Source organism: Artemia franciscana, unplaced genomic scaffold, assembly GCF_032884065.1.
Source record: "Artemia franciscana unplaced genomic scaffold, ASM3288406v1 PGA_scaffold_1180, whole genome shotgun sequence".
Taxonomy (NCBI): domain Eukaryota; kingdom Metazoa; phylum Arthropoda; class Branchiopoda; order Anostraca; family Artemiidae; genus Artemia; species Artemia franciscana.
Window position 1 is genome coordinate 820,851 of NW_027062618.1, and position 12,798 is coordinate 833,648.

At 36.4% G+C, this 12,798-nt stretch overlaps 1 protein-coding gene across 6 annotated transcripts in view; it reads left to right on the plus strand.

Moving 5' to 3' along the window:
* The window catches only part of LOC136041239 (uncharacterized), a 61,826-nt gene that overhangs the window by 40,681 nt on the left and 8,347 nt on the right, over nucleotides 1-12,798 (plus strand). For all 6 annotated transcript variants that reach the window (XM_065725834.1, XM_065725835.1, XM_065725836.1 and 3 more), the window contains exon 3: nucleotides 8,163-8,250. In XM_065725834.1, coding sequence (XP_065581906.1) covers nucleotides 8,163-8,250 — 88 coding nt within the window. The remainder of the gene's footprint in view (nucleotides 1-8,162; nucleotides 8,251-12,798) is intronic.

Here is a 12,798-nt window from a genome sequence, read left to right on the forward strand (position 1 = left end):
AAGAAAATGAGGTAATAAAAAAAACTATTCGTAAATAAACTGAATGATCTGTTTTTAAATCTTAATCTGCTTGGTTTTATCATTCCTTCCATAGTCCCTACTCAAAACTTGCATGCAAAGGGCTGAAGTAGATTTTAAGTAATGTCTTAAAATACCTCTTTTTTCTAAGGAACTTTAAAGTTTTCCGTTGTTTGGTCCAGGGACCTCTGGTCCCCCCCCCCTGTTCCTCCATAACTATTTTCTGAATGTGCCACTGCTGCAGACTAACTTCAGTATTTGCATCGTAGCTTGAAATTCTCCGTTGTAGGTTTTAGATAGATTTCCGAAGTTAGTTTTGTGCTATAGGAAAAAAATTCCCATTGGCTCGAGCAAAAATTACTGCTTCATGGTTAATGCAATATATGTCTGAACAAACTGTTTCAGATAAAGTGGCTTGCGAAGTTTTCCTATATTTGTAGAATGTTGAAAGACTAGTGCTTTACTGAAAACTTCTTGAGTTTTTAGAGAATTAAAATTGGATAGTAAAATTGATTGATTTCATGGCTCGTAAAAAAGTATTGGTAGCCTTATAAATTAGGCTTTTTCTTGGCCCTTCTGTATGGAATTCACTCCCACAGTTTAAAAAAGGATTAAAAGGGTATTATTTTTTGGGGAATTAGTTTTTTTATTTAGGGGGGATTAGAGTGGTTCATAGGGCTTATGGAGGATTAGGTTGAAGGGGTTGGGGTGGAGGGAGTTGTATTTGGATGAGGGTTGTTACCCTGGGGGTGTTTGAGAGAAGGTGATTGTCTTTTTTTCTTTCTTTTTCATTATTATTTTAATTAGTGTAGGATGCTTCTAGGAACATTCGTAAAGGTTTGTTTATTATTATTTTCAATTTAGGATGTCTTTAGGAATGTTTATGTAGTTAATCGCTACGCGTTAGCAAAATCTAAATTTTTCCCTAGCGTAATGATTTTTATCTGTAATAGTTTATATTTTTATTTATTATGCAAATAAGAGTTAAAGCCTACTTAAGGATTTTTCCTCTCCTGTCCTGTCTTTTCGCGTTCGTTTAGTGCTTTCAGTAAGGCTCTAGTTTTGCATACACAACAGACATTTGAAGAAATTATCATGTCATTTTGTTTGCACTATGTTATGCGCAGCCTATGTCAAACAGTTCGTGGTAACGAACTGTAGTAAGGAGCGACCCGGCTCAATAGTAACCAAAACTCTAAAAAATTGAATTTTGATATCAATAGCTACATCAAAAGAAATGCATTTTAATGCTGATTTTAAATATATAAGTTTCATCAAATTTAGTCTTACCCATCAAAAGTTACGAGCCTGAGAAAATTTGTCTTATTTATGAAAATAGGGGGAAACACCCCCTAAAAGTCATAGAATCTTAACGAAAATCACACTATCAGATTCGGCGTATCAGAGAACCCTACTGTAGAAGTTTCAAGCTTCTATCTACAAAAAATGTGGAATTTTGTATTTTTTGCCAGAAGAGAAATCACGGGTGTGTGTTTATTTGTTTGTTTGTTTGTTTTTTTTTCTTTTTCCCAGGGGTCATCGTATCGACCAAGTTGTCCCAGAATGTCGCAAGAGGGGTCATTCTAACGGAAATGAAAAGCTCTAGTGCCCTTTTTAAGTGACCAAAAAATTGGAGGGCATCTAGGCCCCCTCCCACGCTCATTTTTCCCAAAGTCAACGGATCAAAATTTTGAGATAGCCATTTTGTTCAGCATAGTCGAAAACCATAATAACTATGTATTTGGGGATGATTTACTCCCCCACAATCCCTGGGGGAGGGTCTGCAAGTTACAAACTTTGACCAGTGTTTACATATAGTAATGGTTATTGGGAAGTGTACAGACGTTTTCAGGGGGATTTTATTTTGTTTGGGGTGGGGCTGAGGGGAGGGGGCTATGTTTGAGGATCTTTCCTTGGAGGAATCTGTCATGGGGGAAGAAAAATTCAAGGAAAGGGGCGCATGATTTTCTAGCATTATTATAAGAAAACAATGAAAAATAAACATGAAAACGTTTTTTCAAATGAAAGGAAGGAGTAGCATTGAAACTTAAAACGAACAGAGATTATTACGCATATGAGGGGTTCTAAAAATACTTTAGCATAAAGAGCGAGGTATTTAGGAGGAGATAAATACCTCGCTCTTTATGCTAAAGTATTTTTAGTAATTTCAACTATTTATTCTACGGCCTTTCTGATTCAGGGGTCATTCTTAAAGAATTGGGACAAAGCTTAAGTTTTAGTGTAAAGAGCCAGGTATTAACGAGGGTACAAACCCCCTTGTATACATGATAAAAATATAAGATAATGAAAGTTTGTTACGTAAGTTGCTAATTTATAAGTTACGTATATTTTTTACTAATAAAAACGTTCGTTAAAAAATAAAAAGTTCTTGTTGCCTTTTTAAGCAACCGAAAAATTGGAGGGCAACTAGGCCTCCTTCTCCACCCCTTATTTCTCAAAATCGTCTGATTAAAACTAAGAGAAAGCTATTTAGCCAAAAAAAGAATTAATATACAAATTTCATTTTAATAATTTATGTGCGGAGAGCCAAAACCAAACATGCATTAATTCAAAAACGTTCAGAAATTAAATAAAAAAAAACTAATTTTTTTAGCTGAAAGTAAGGAGCGACATTAAAACTTAAAACGAACAGAAATTACTCCGTATATAAAATGGGTTGTCCCCTCCGCAATCCCTCGCTCTTTACGCTAAAGTTTGACTCTTTGCCACAATTCTACTTTTTAAAACAATTAAAAGCTTTAGCGTAAAGAGCGAGGGAATGCGGAGGGGACAACCCATTTTATATACGGAGTAATTTCTGTTCGTTTTAAGTTTTAATGTCGCTCCTTACTTTCAGCTAAAAAAATTAGTTTTTTTTTTTTTTAATAATTCTCAAAATTGGGTCATATTAACTAAACTTCCTACTGTGTTGTACATTTATATTTAGGTTACCGTGACTATCGGAAATTTTTGAATGTCGACGTTCACCGATGAATGTCCGAAATACAGCGTTGCCATTCCTAGTGATTTATTACTGGTTCTAGTGATTTTCTATGTTGCCTGGTGATTTTCTTCTCGCTAGTGATTTATAGGGATTTTGTTCTCGAACCAGTGATTTTTCACGATGTAGCGCGTAGATTCATCATTCAATCGAGTAAATTATACGAGAAGCTAATTAAAAAAAGAACGCAAAATAGTTATTCATTACAGTTCCTAATAAATCCCAGATTAGCATTTATGCAAATATACTGCCTTTGAAGCTTCCGAGTTCTTACCATGCGTGCATATCAGATTTAGACAGGTGGACCCCAGAGCGTTATCATCAAGATGATACGCGAACCTATTTAATCTGAAAATTACGAAAATGGTCTACACTTCCTATTTCACAATATTTGCTCAGGTCGAATGTTTGTCTTCATATTTATGATTTTTTACTCTCTATAATCTATCGGTTCCAAATTAGGTTTTCATATGTTAAAACCTTTGAAAGGGGTGGATAGTAGATATGAATACAGCCTCTACGTCTTCAAATAGAACAGAAATGGAGTCATTTGAAAATGAGAAGGTAGTTGTACATTATTTATAGTTTTCAAAATGAAAAAAGAAATCATTAAAAAAGAAAATAAGACTTAGTGCTTTTTATAATAAGATTTGTAACATAACTAGATAGGTTAAATCAATTTTAGTTCGATCATTGAACATGGTTGGGAGTAAGAGGGGGGGATATCCAATCTGGGAGTTGTTTAATCACTTTATTTTTTACCTCTAATATCTAATTGGAACTCTAATAATTCTTCAAATTGCCTGTAACACCTAATGAGCGCAGATAACGTCATATTCTTTAATTTTATGGATTCATTTGCTTACGTATCAAATAGTTGGTGGCAGATAACTATAAGAATGGAGGGACATGGCTCAATAGTAACCGAAACTAAAAAACAAAATTTTTACACCAATCGATATATCATCGGATTATTATGCTGATTCAAAACATAAGATTAATAATAATATTAATCTGTAATCTGATTAATAAGTAAAATAGAATCCCTTGAAAGTAAAATAGCTCTATTGCCGTTTCTAATAGTCGAAAGTGTTTGGAGGGCAACCAGCCCTCCAAATTCTCCAAATACATCATTTCTCCGAATACATCCGATCAATATTTTTGGCTCTTTTGTTCATTGTAGCTGAAAGGTCCAGTAATTATATCAGTGAAGATCACCCCCCCCCTCCTCCAGAGCCTTCAGGGAAGCTATGTCCCGGGCGCATATTAGGTTTTTATGGAAAGGGTGGTGGCCCTTGGATTGGAAATTGAAAGCTCTAGTGCCCTTTTTAATAGTTAAAAGTGATTGGAGGCAAACAGCCTCCCCTTCCCTCGCCCATCATTTCGCCAAACACATCCAATCAAAATGTTGAGATAGCCATTTTGTGAGGCATATTTGAAAGGTCCAGTTATTTTGTCTGTGGGGATGACACCCCCCCCCCCATGACCCTCATGGTAAGGGCTATAAGTTATATCAGTTCCCTATTGTTAACATTTAAGGCTTTTATGGAAAGGGTGGCCGTATGAACTTCGGATGTGGCTCATTCAATTGCAAACAGAAGTCATAGTGTCAAGGAGGCACACTCGTGCCTCTTTAAAGAGGCGAACCACGACAATGTTAAGCGATCTTCGGTTCCAATGGTCGCAGAGGGATGGGGAGGGATGCATTTCGAGCTCCAACTAAGAAACCTGCCAAATTTCATCCCCCTCCGACTTTTCCTTCATGGGGAAAATCTGGCCGAAAGTTTCGACCCCCCAACCCCACCCCACCCCCTTTAACGTTGTCCGATCGGGCTGAAATTCACAAGTTAAGGTCCCCTAGGGCCCAGGAGCTTATCCGCCAAATTTCAGCTCGATCCGATAACTCCTTCCCTGTTTTCCAGAAACCACGCATAGCCACTTAATGTTCATCTTCTCCTTTTGTTTTTTTCTGCCACGCCTACAGGTCACAGCCGACGTCGGATCTGGGTGTACGAAGACTCATTCGACGCGGAATTCTCCGAGTAATTTTCCTGGAAAGTTTCGTCGGAAAATCTTAACCCCCCGATTTTCTAGCTTAGAAAACCCTTTCCCCCATATGAGCCCATGTTAATTTTTGAAATTCTTAAAAGTCATTTAAAAGTTATATTTATACACATGCAGGTATTTCGACTTCAAACATGCCCGGTTAGATCAGTCGGTAGAGCGTGGGACTTTTAATCCTGAGGTCAAGGGTTCAAGTCCCTTATCGGGCGGTTTTTTTTTTCACAAAATATGAAAAAACATTCGTTTTCTTAAAGAGTTAAAGAGGCTGCGTCCCAAAGTCGAACCTTAAAACTTACAGGAATTAGGAGAGGCAGTACTAATTCCTGTACGAGGAGTACAGGAATTATTAAATTACATCCACCATGGATTGTAGAAAAACGTACAGAAATAATATGAAAAAAACTTCGTTTTCTTAAAGAGTTAAAGAGGCTGCGTCCCAAAGTCGAACCTTAAAACGTACAGGAATTAGGAGAGGCAGTTGGGGGACAGCCGCCCCCCAAACCCCCCGCTTTTAAAGACTCTTTTGTACATGTTTTTTGTTGTGGGGGGCTGCCGCCCCCCTAACCCCCCGCTCTTGGCTTCGGAAAGGCCCTCTTTTAATTAACAAAGAATACAAAACAGGATTTTGTTTGCTACCCTACCCCCACCCCCAGCTCTTAGCTTGTGTGCTCTGTGTCTGGGAAACAGTTTCAATAATTATGTTAAAATGTAAATGGAGTGGTCAACTTCATTGTTACTAATTACTAGTTTCGGCGCAATGGTTCTCCTGTCCTCTTGTGTTAAACATTTTTCGAAGTTATTCCATTATTCATTCATTTCAATTTTTTGTTAATTAAAAGAGGGCCTTTCCGAAGCCAAGAGCGGGGGGTTAGGGGGGCGGAAAAACCTGTACAAAAGAGTCTTTAAAAGTGGGGGGTTTGGGGGGCGGCAGCCCCCCAACTGCCTCTCCTAATTCCTGTACGTTTTAAGGTTCGACTTTGGGACGCAGCCTCTTTAACTCTTTAAGAAAACGAAGTTTTTTTCATATTATTCTTTATAAGAGTCAAAAGTGATAGGAGGGCAACTAGCTTCCCAACGTCTTCTTTTCCCCAAATGCATCCTATAGAAATGTTGAGATTGCTATTTTGTTCAAAATAGTATAAAGATCATATAAGAAGGACTTTAAGTTCTATTGTCGCTCCTTACACTCAGTTGAAAAAACTTGTGTTTTTCTTAATTTTCCTAAGATTATTCGGCGTTTCCGGACAGATGTTACTAACCCTAGACACAAATTAAATATTTAAATGGAATTTAACTAAAAGTAAATATATTATTTTCTCTCCTAAAATTAATCTCTTTATACAAGTTCTATTAAATTTAAACATCCTTTTTTAGCATATTTCATTTTTCGTAACAAATTATAACTATTTTCACTATCGGTCTACTATTGAAAGCAAGTGTCAAATCTAGTTTCAACTGTAAATTTGAATTTATAGAGTGGTCTATTGTAATCAATTTGCAAATATAATATAAAGAAACATTTTACGGTGAATTTTAAATTTGTTCCTTCAGATTCTTTTTATTTAATTATCAGATATTTTGACTTATAAATATAACACTGTTTCTTCGCTTTTTCTTAAATGTGAAATTTAGATTCGAAATAACTCAAATCTGTTTGTATAAGGTCATAATTGTGTCAAGCTTTTCATCCCCGTAAAATTTCGCCGGGCTATTCCTCCCCCTTTTTCCTCCTCATTAGGCACATACGCAGTATCTTCTCGGGGGGGGGAGGGGTAAATATACATTTTTTTCCTTAATTGGGATGAAAAGTGCAAAGAAATTTGCAAAATTTAGAATTTTTTAGGGGGGGGCAAACTCCCTTGTGTGCGTCCCTGCTCCTTCCATTTGCTATTCATGGCTTTTTTAATCTTAGGCTGGCTAAAAAATTCTATATTTAATAATTCTTGCAAGTTATGACCTGCCTCCTTCTGTCATCGTATTTACGTATTTCTTAGTTTTTCCAAAGGTTATTGACCTAGCCAAGGTCTTTGTTCTTATTTTTGTATCGAAGGACTTATTCACTAGTGAATAAAACTGAGGAAGTCCTATTAGTAACAGACAAAAGAAAGTATACAGGTAATTTTGCAAGAAACTAAAAAATACTATTTATTGAACAATAAAATATCTTTTGGGTTTTTTTCAGCTTAGTATCTGTTTGCATGTAACAAATATTTTGTAAAATTTACTAATAGTTTGTTTTTGCATCTCAATGGCCGTGTTCCAACTAAGTCACATGGGAAAATCATGACTTGGAAAGGATTAGTATCACATGTTTTATCGTTGATGGGTTTTTCTCTGTAAATTTACAATCAAATTTGTAGAAGTTAATAAAAGTTTGGAGAATCATATAAAAATTATTCCAATATGAAGCGAATCGCGAAAACCATGTCTTTTCTGGGAGAGCGGTAAACTCAATCCCCCTCCCCTGCATGATTCTTAATTTGTAAATATTACTTGCAGTTCATAATATTGCGGTTAAAAAAACTCTCGTCAAAGCAGAACTTAGAAAGAAGTTTTGTGAGTGTGGGTTAAAACCCTTCAAAAATTTGAAGCTTTGAGTCTTCCAAAAAACTATAGTTTTCCAAGATCCTTATGCTCTAGCCCGATTGCCCCCCTCCGTTCACTTTGAAATGTTATCTTAAAATATGTCGTTTAAACGTATTTCTACATTCCTGCCATTAATACTATTTATTGTTCCTAGGGGGGGGGGGGATTTGAAATTATTGTTTTTATCTCTCACATCTTTTTCGAATAGTAACATCAGTAGGGGGTTGTGTATCCCTAGGTCTTTTTGCCCCTCCCCCTCTATTTTCTAGATTTTACAATTATCTTTTCTTGATATTTTCATTGCAAATGCGTTTTTTGGTAGTTTCATTGAAAAAGAATAGGAAAAACAACAAAATAGCCCCCACTATGTTTTGAAAAAAACTCACTTTATTCCCCACCCTAATTTTGTGAATTGAAGTCACTGTCTCAAATAAAAAGTTAGACCTACACCACTAGTTATCGTTATTGTCATAAACACATTCGTATTTTACAGAAGAAGCTGGCCTGCGGAAAGTTAAGACGTGTCCAGTGGCTCTTGGCACTTTGAGTGAAAGCATAGAGAATATTTTGCATCTTGGAAGGTAACTTTTTACCGAATTTTATTTTTTTATTCTCAACTCTAGATTTTTACCGAAGAAAAGTTATATCAGTCCAAAATGTTCGTAATAATTTTTGTTTCGTTGTTGATCTAGCCCCCCCCCCAAAAAAAAAATGCTTACATATGTAGAATATTTTGCATCTTGGAAGGTAACTGTTTATTTTCTTTTCTTATCGAGAATTAGTTTGGGTATTAAGCTGGAACTTTCAGAGAATGCTTAAAGGGGAAGATCGTCTCACCAAAAGGCAATATGTGTACACTACTTCTAATACTACTGTTACTGCAACATTTACTGCTGCTACTACTATTTCTATTGCAACTACTTGTAAGGTTAAGAGCCTTAAGAAGAAAATTTCAAAAAGTATAGGAATATACAGGTTATCAAAAGGACATATCAACAATGTCATAGCCATTTTCTAATTGTATTAAGTTGAAACTTCTCGGACTTCATAAGAGGTATGTTCTACTGACCAAAAGGCAATATGTTAATACTACTAGTGCTAGTAGTACTACCACTATTCAATGCTATTGCTAGTAATATCAATACTACTGCTGTGACTATTATTACAACTATGCCTAAGGTATGAAGGTAAAATTTTTAAGGAATTTTGAGGGGAGGAGGTGAGCTGAATCACAATACAACGTATGTATACAGGTTGTCAACGGGGTGTAATAGAAATATCTTAGGAACAGTTTGGTGTGTGAAGATGAAAAATAGCAAAGCTTGTTGCGAGGGATGTTAAACTAACCAAAAGAAAATTGTTGCATCCTAATGCTACTGCTTCTACTCATACTAGTACTGCTGTTACTATTATTACTACTTTTATTACTACTACTATGACTAAAGCTTAGGCTACTGCGATTAATTCTACTGCTGCTACTGCTACTGCTGCTTTTAAAACTAAGGATATTAAGGTGACAAGTTTGGGATGTATAGAAACTATATGAAACTAATTCGGAACACACTAAGCCCACACAAGTTGTCAAGTAGATGGCTTCAGGAATGGTTGTTAAGGTTAAAAAGTTAAAGTTAAAAAGTTAAGGTGAACTTTCAGCGTGTACTGAAGGGGATGTTGAAAAAACCAAAGGCGCATAGTGCTAGGCGCATGGTGCTATGGTGCTAGTGATTGTGAAATGCTACATATGGTGCTAGTGAAGGGCGCATGGTGCTACTAATGCTGCTACAACTATTGCGAATTCACAAGCTAAGGGTATTGAGGTGAAGCTTCTAAGGAATATTGAGGCGAATGTTGAACTAAATCAAAACAAACTACGAACATATGAAATTTCAAAAGGGTGACAAAGCAATATCTGAGGAACAAATTATAAGTTAGACCTTCAGGAGAAAGTTTTGGGGGATTTTTTTAACTAGCCAGAAGGCACTTTGTATATACTTTTAATACTGCCACTACTGTTATGCTACTGTACCCAATTTCCGTAAGGGGCTTTAAGGTGAAACTTTAGGTAAAGTTTAAGAGGAGTTTTAATCAGACAAAAAACTATGCATGCAGGTTTTCAAAAAGGCATATAAGCAATATCATAGACAGCACCACTCTATAGTAGCTAGAAATATCATTACAAATTTTAAAGGAGCTAACCAATTCACAATTAAAAGTTTTTTCAATATCCCAAAAAATACCCCCAAAAAATTTGGGATATTTAAAAACTAAATGGAACTAATTCGAAACATACTATGCCCACACAGTTTGTCTATCATAAATGCTTCAGGAACGGTTGATGGTATTAAGCTGAAAATTTCAGCGAGTGTTTAATGGGATGTTGAAAAACCAAAGGTACTGGGCGCATACTGCTACAACCATTGCAACTACACAGGCTAAGGGCATTAAAATAAGGCTTTTAAGGAATATTTAGACGGATATTGAAATAAATCAAAATAAACTATGAGCATGTGTACTTTCAAAAAGGTGTTAAAATAATATCTGAAGAACAACTTGTGTTACAAAGTGGAACCTTCAAGGGTAAATTGTGGGGGATTTTGAACTAGCCAGAAGAAACTGTGTGTATACTTTTAATACTGCCACTACTGTTATGCTACTGTACCCAATTTCCGTAAGGGGCTTTAAGCTGAAACTTATAGAGAACGTTTAGAAGGAGTTTTAATCAGACAAAAAACTATGCATGAAGGTTTTCAAAAGAGCATGTAACCAATGCCATAGGTAGCCCCATTCTATAGTAGCTAGAAATGTCATTGAAACTTGTAAAGGAGCGGATTCGACTCAAAGTTAAAAGTCGTAGTGCCCTTTTTAAGAGTAAAAAGATATTAGAAGGTAAGCAGCCTTTCTCTCAAGCCCATTCATTTTCCAAGCGCATCCAGTCAAAATTTTGAGACAACCATTTTGTTGAGCATAGTAGAATGGCCCAGCAACTATGTGTTCAGGGATAATACCCATGTCAACCCCCCACAATTATGCAATTGTCCAGTTATTCTTTAAAACCAAATGTTGTTTTAAATTAAAAAAGCATTGTGTTTATAGTATATAAACATATGCCAATAAGACACCTCAGCGATATATCGAGAACGACTGGAGGTATTAAGGTGAAATTTTTGTGGCTACTACTATTACTACTTCTGGTCTTACAATATTAATAAATAAATGTGTAAGTGTATCCAGTTGTCGGAGTGCATAGATAGAATCTTTTGGGAATGATATTAAGTTAAATATTAGCAGCCCAAACTATGAATTCTTATAGAGAAAAACTGAAAAGATATAAAATATATATTTTTTCATGAAAACAACTATGTAAATAAAAAAAGAACAGAAATTAATTAAAAAAACTGTTTTCCAAAACAGGCTTTTCAAAGAAAAGTATAGAGCTCCATTTAGCCAAAAAGTACTTCTGAAGTCTTCATCTCCAGAAAGATAGATGTCATGTTGGTTGAAATTTCATGATGAGAGGTTTATATATTTGGTTAAGAAGTTTGTCGAAGTTAGAATTCCATTTTTCGACGATTTCGTCTTTCCTTGTCGAAGGACGCCATTTTCTCGCTTAATTGACGCTGAGACTCCCTTGCTCTAAGGATCTGGTAAAGGTTCCTGGGAGCAGAATGATTCGCTATGTTTTGCATGCCTTTTGCAACTTGGTTCCAGTTACGTTGGCGATCGTGTCTAGTCGAATTTTGGCAGAGCCTTTTCGTATGTTGGAAACGGTCTGATTTTTATTTTTTATTTTTTTTTTTTGCTAAAGAATTGCCGCTTCAGAGCACTAATCTCAATTTTTCCCAGTCTAATCTGTCTTTTTCTTTTGCACTTCTGTCTTCCCAGCACCTTCTTGATGAGCTCTTTTTCTTCTCCTCCATGCAGTTCCACCCTTCAACAGTATTACCGGTTGCTTGGTCTTCATGGTTAGAAATCGCGAGAAACACTGAACTTAATACCTCTTGAACACTGAACTTTTTCTTGTCTATGATTTCTTTTTCATTGGTTTGTCCTCTAGACGTTAGATATCAAATTTGAGCGGCGAGGTGCGTACTTTCTGGTGACGAGTTTTGTAAGCAAGGAAACTATTACTAGGGCGCCGTCAGTGCCAATTTTCGATCCTGTATCAGCCCCCTTAATTACCCTGTATAGAGCTCCTCCACAGAGCAGATACAAGTATGTAGTCAAGCTGGGCTATGCCCTGTTGTCTCTGGAATGTCGATTGACCATTTGGGAGAGCTTATATCTGAATAGTGTGGTAGCTAATACAAAGTTGTGTAGTTAAGCTAACTTGACAAGAGCTTTCCCTTGATTATATCTGAACCGAAACCAAACTTGACACCCGTCCTTTTTCAGTCAAATTCACGACTGACCATATGTGCGTTAAAATCGCCAGCCACGATTAGGAGGTTGCACCTTAGAACTCTTCTGATTATTTCATTTAGCTTATCGTAAAAATCATCAACAAGCTCTTCTTCAGATACTTTTGTAGGGGCATGCACACATAATACTATGAGATTAAAGCTTTAGCTTCAAAAATGGACTTTTCCGGCCTTGATAAAATTAGTTGCGACTCGACGAGACTGTTTGTGGTCTTGATGCTTACCAGGAGGCCATTATCTCCAGCACCGGAGCCTTATCTTACCCAAGAGTTATCAAAAGGGAAGGCTCCCTACTTGTCTGGCGTGGCAATCGACTCTTCTTCCACAAGTCCTTTAATCCTTGTTTCTCACGTGTGTAGCATATTTATTTCGTATGTCTTTATTTTGCCACCTATGGAAGTTGACAAACATTTGATCGAACGCGTTGAGTGGTTATTATTGTTGTAACAGATGGTCAGTTCGGTGTGTCCTCGTCGGAGTCGCCAATGTCTCTGGTGCATTGCTTGTCGGGGGTATCGTGACCAAAATCAGGCATTGAAAAAATGTGTAAACAAGGGCACTAAAAAGTAGTAAGAAAAAGGATTCGAAACGAAAATTAAATACCAGAATAAGATATGAGCAAATGTCTATACACAAGGAGCTTTGGGGCCTCTTCCCCTCCCTAAAAAACTGTTTATGAACGCTATCCCCTAGCCTTGATTGATTTTTTTA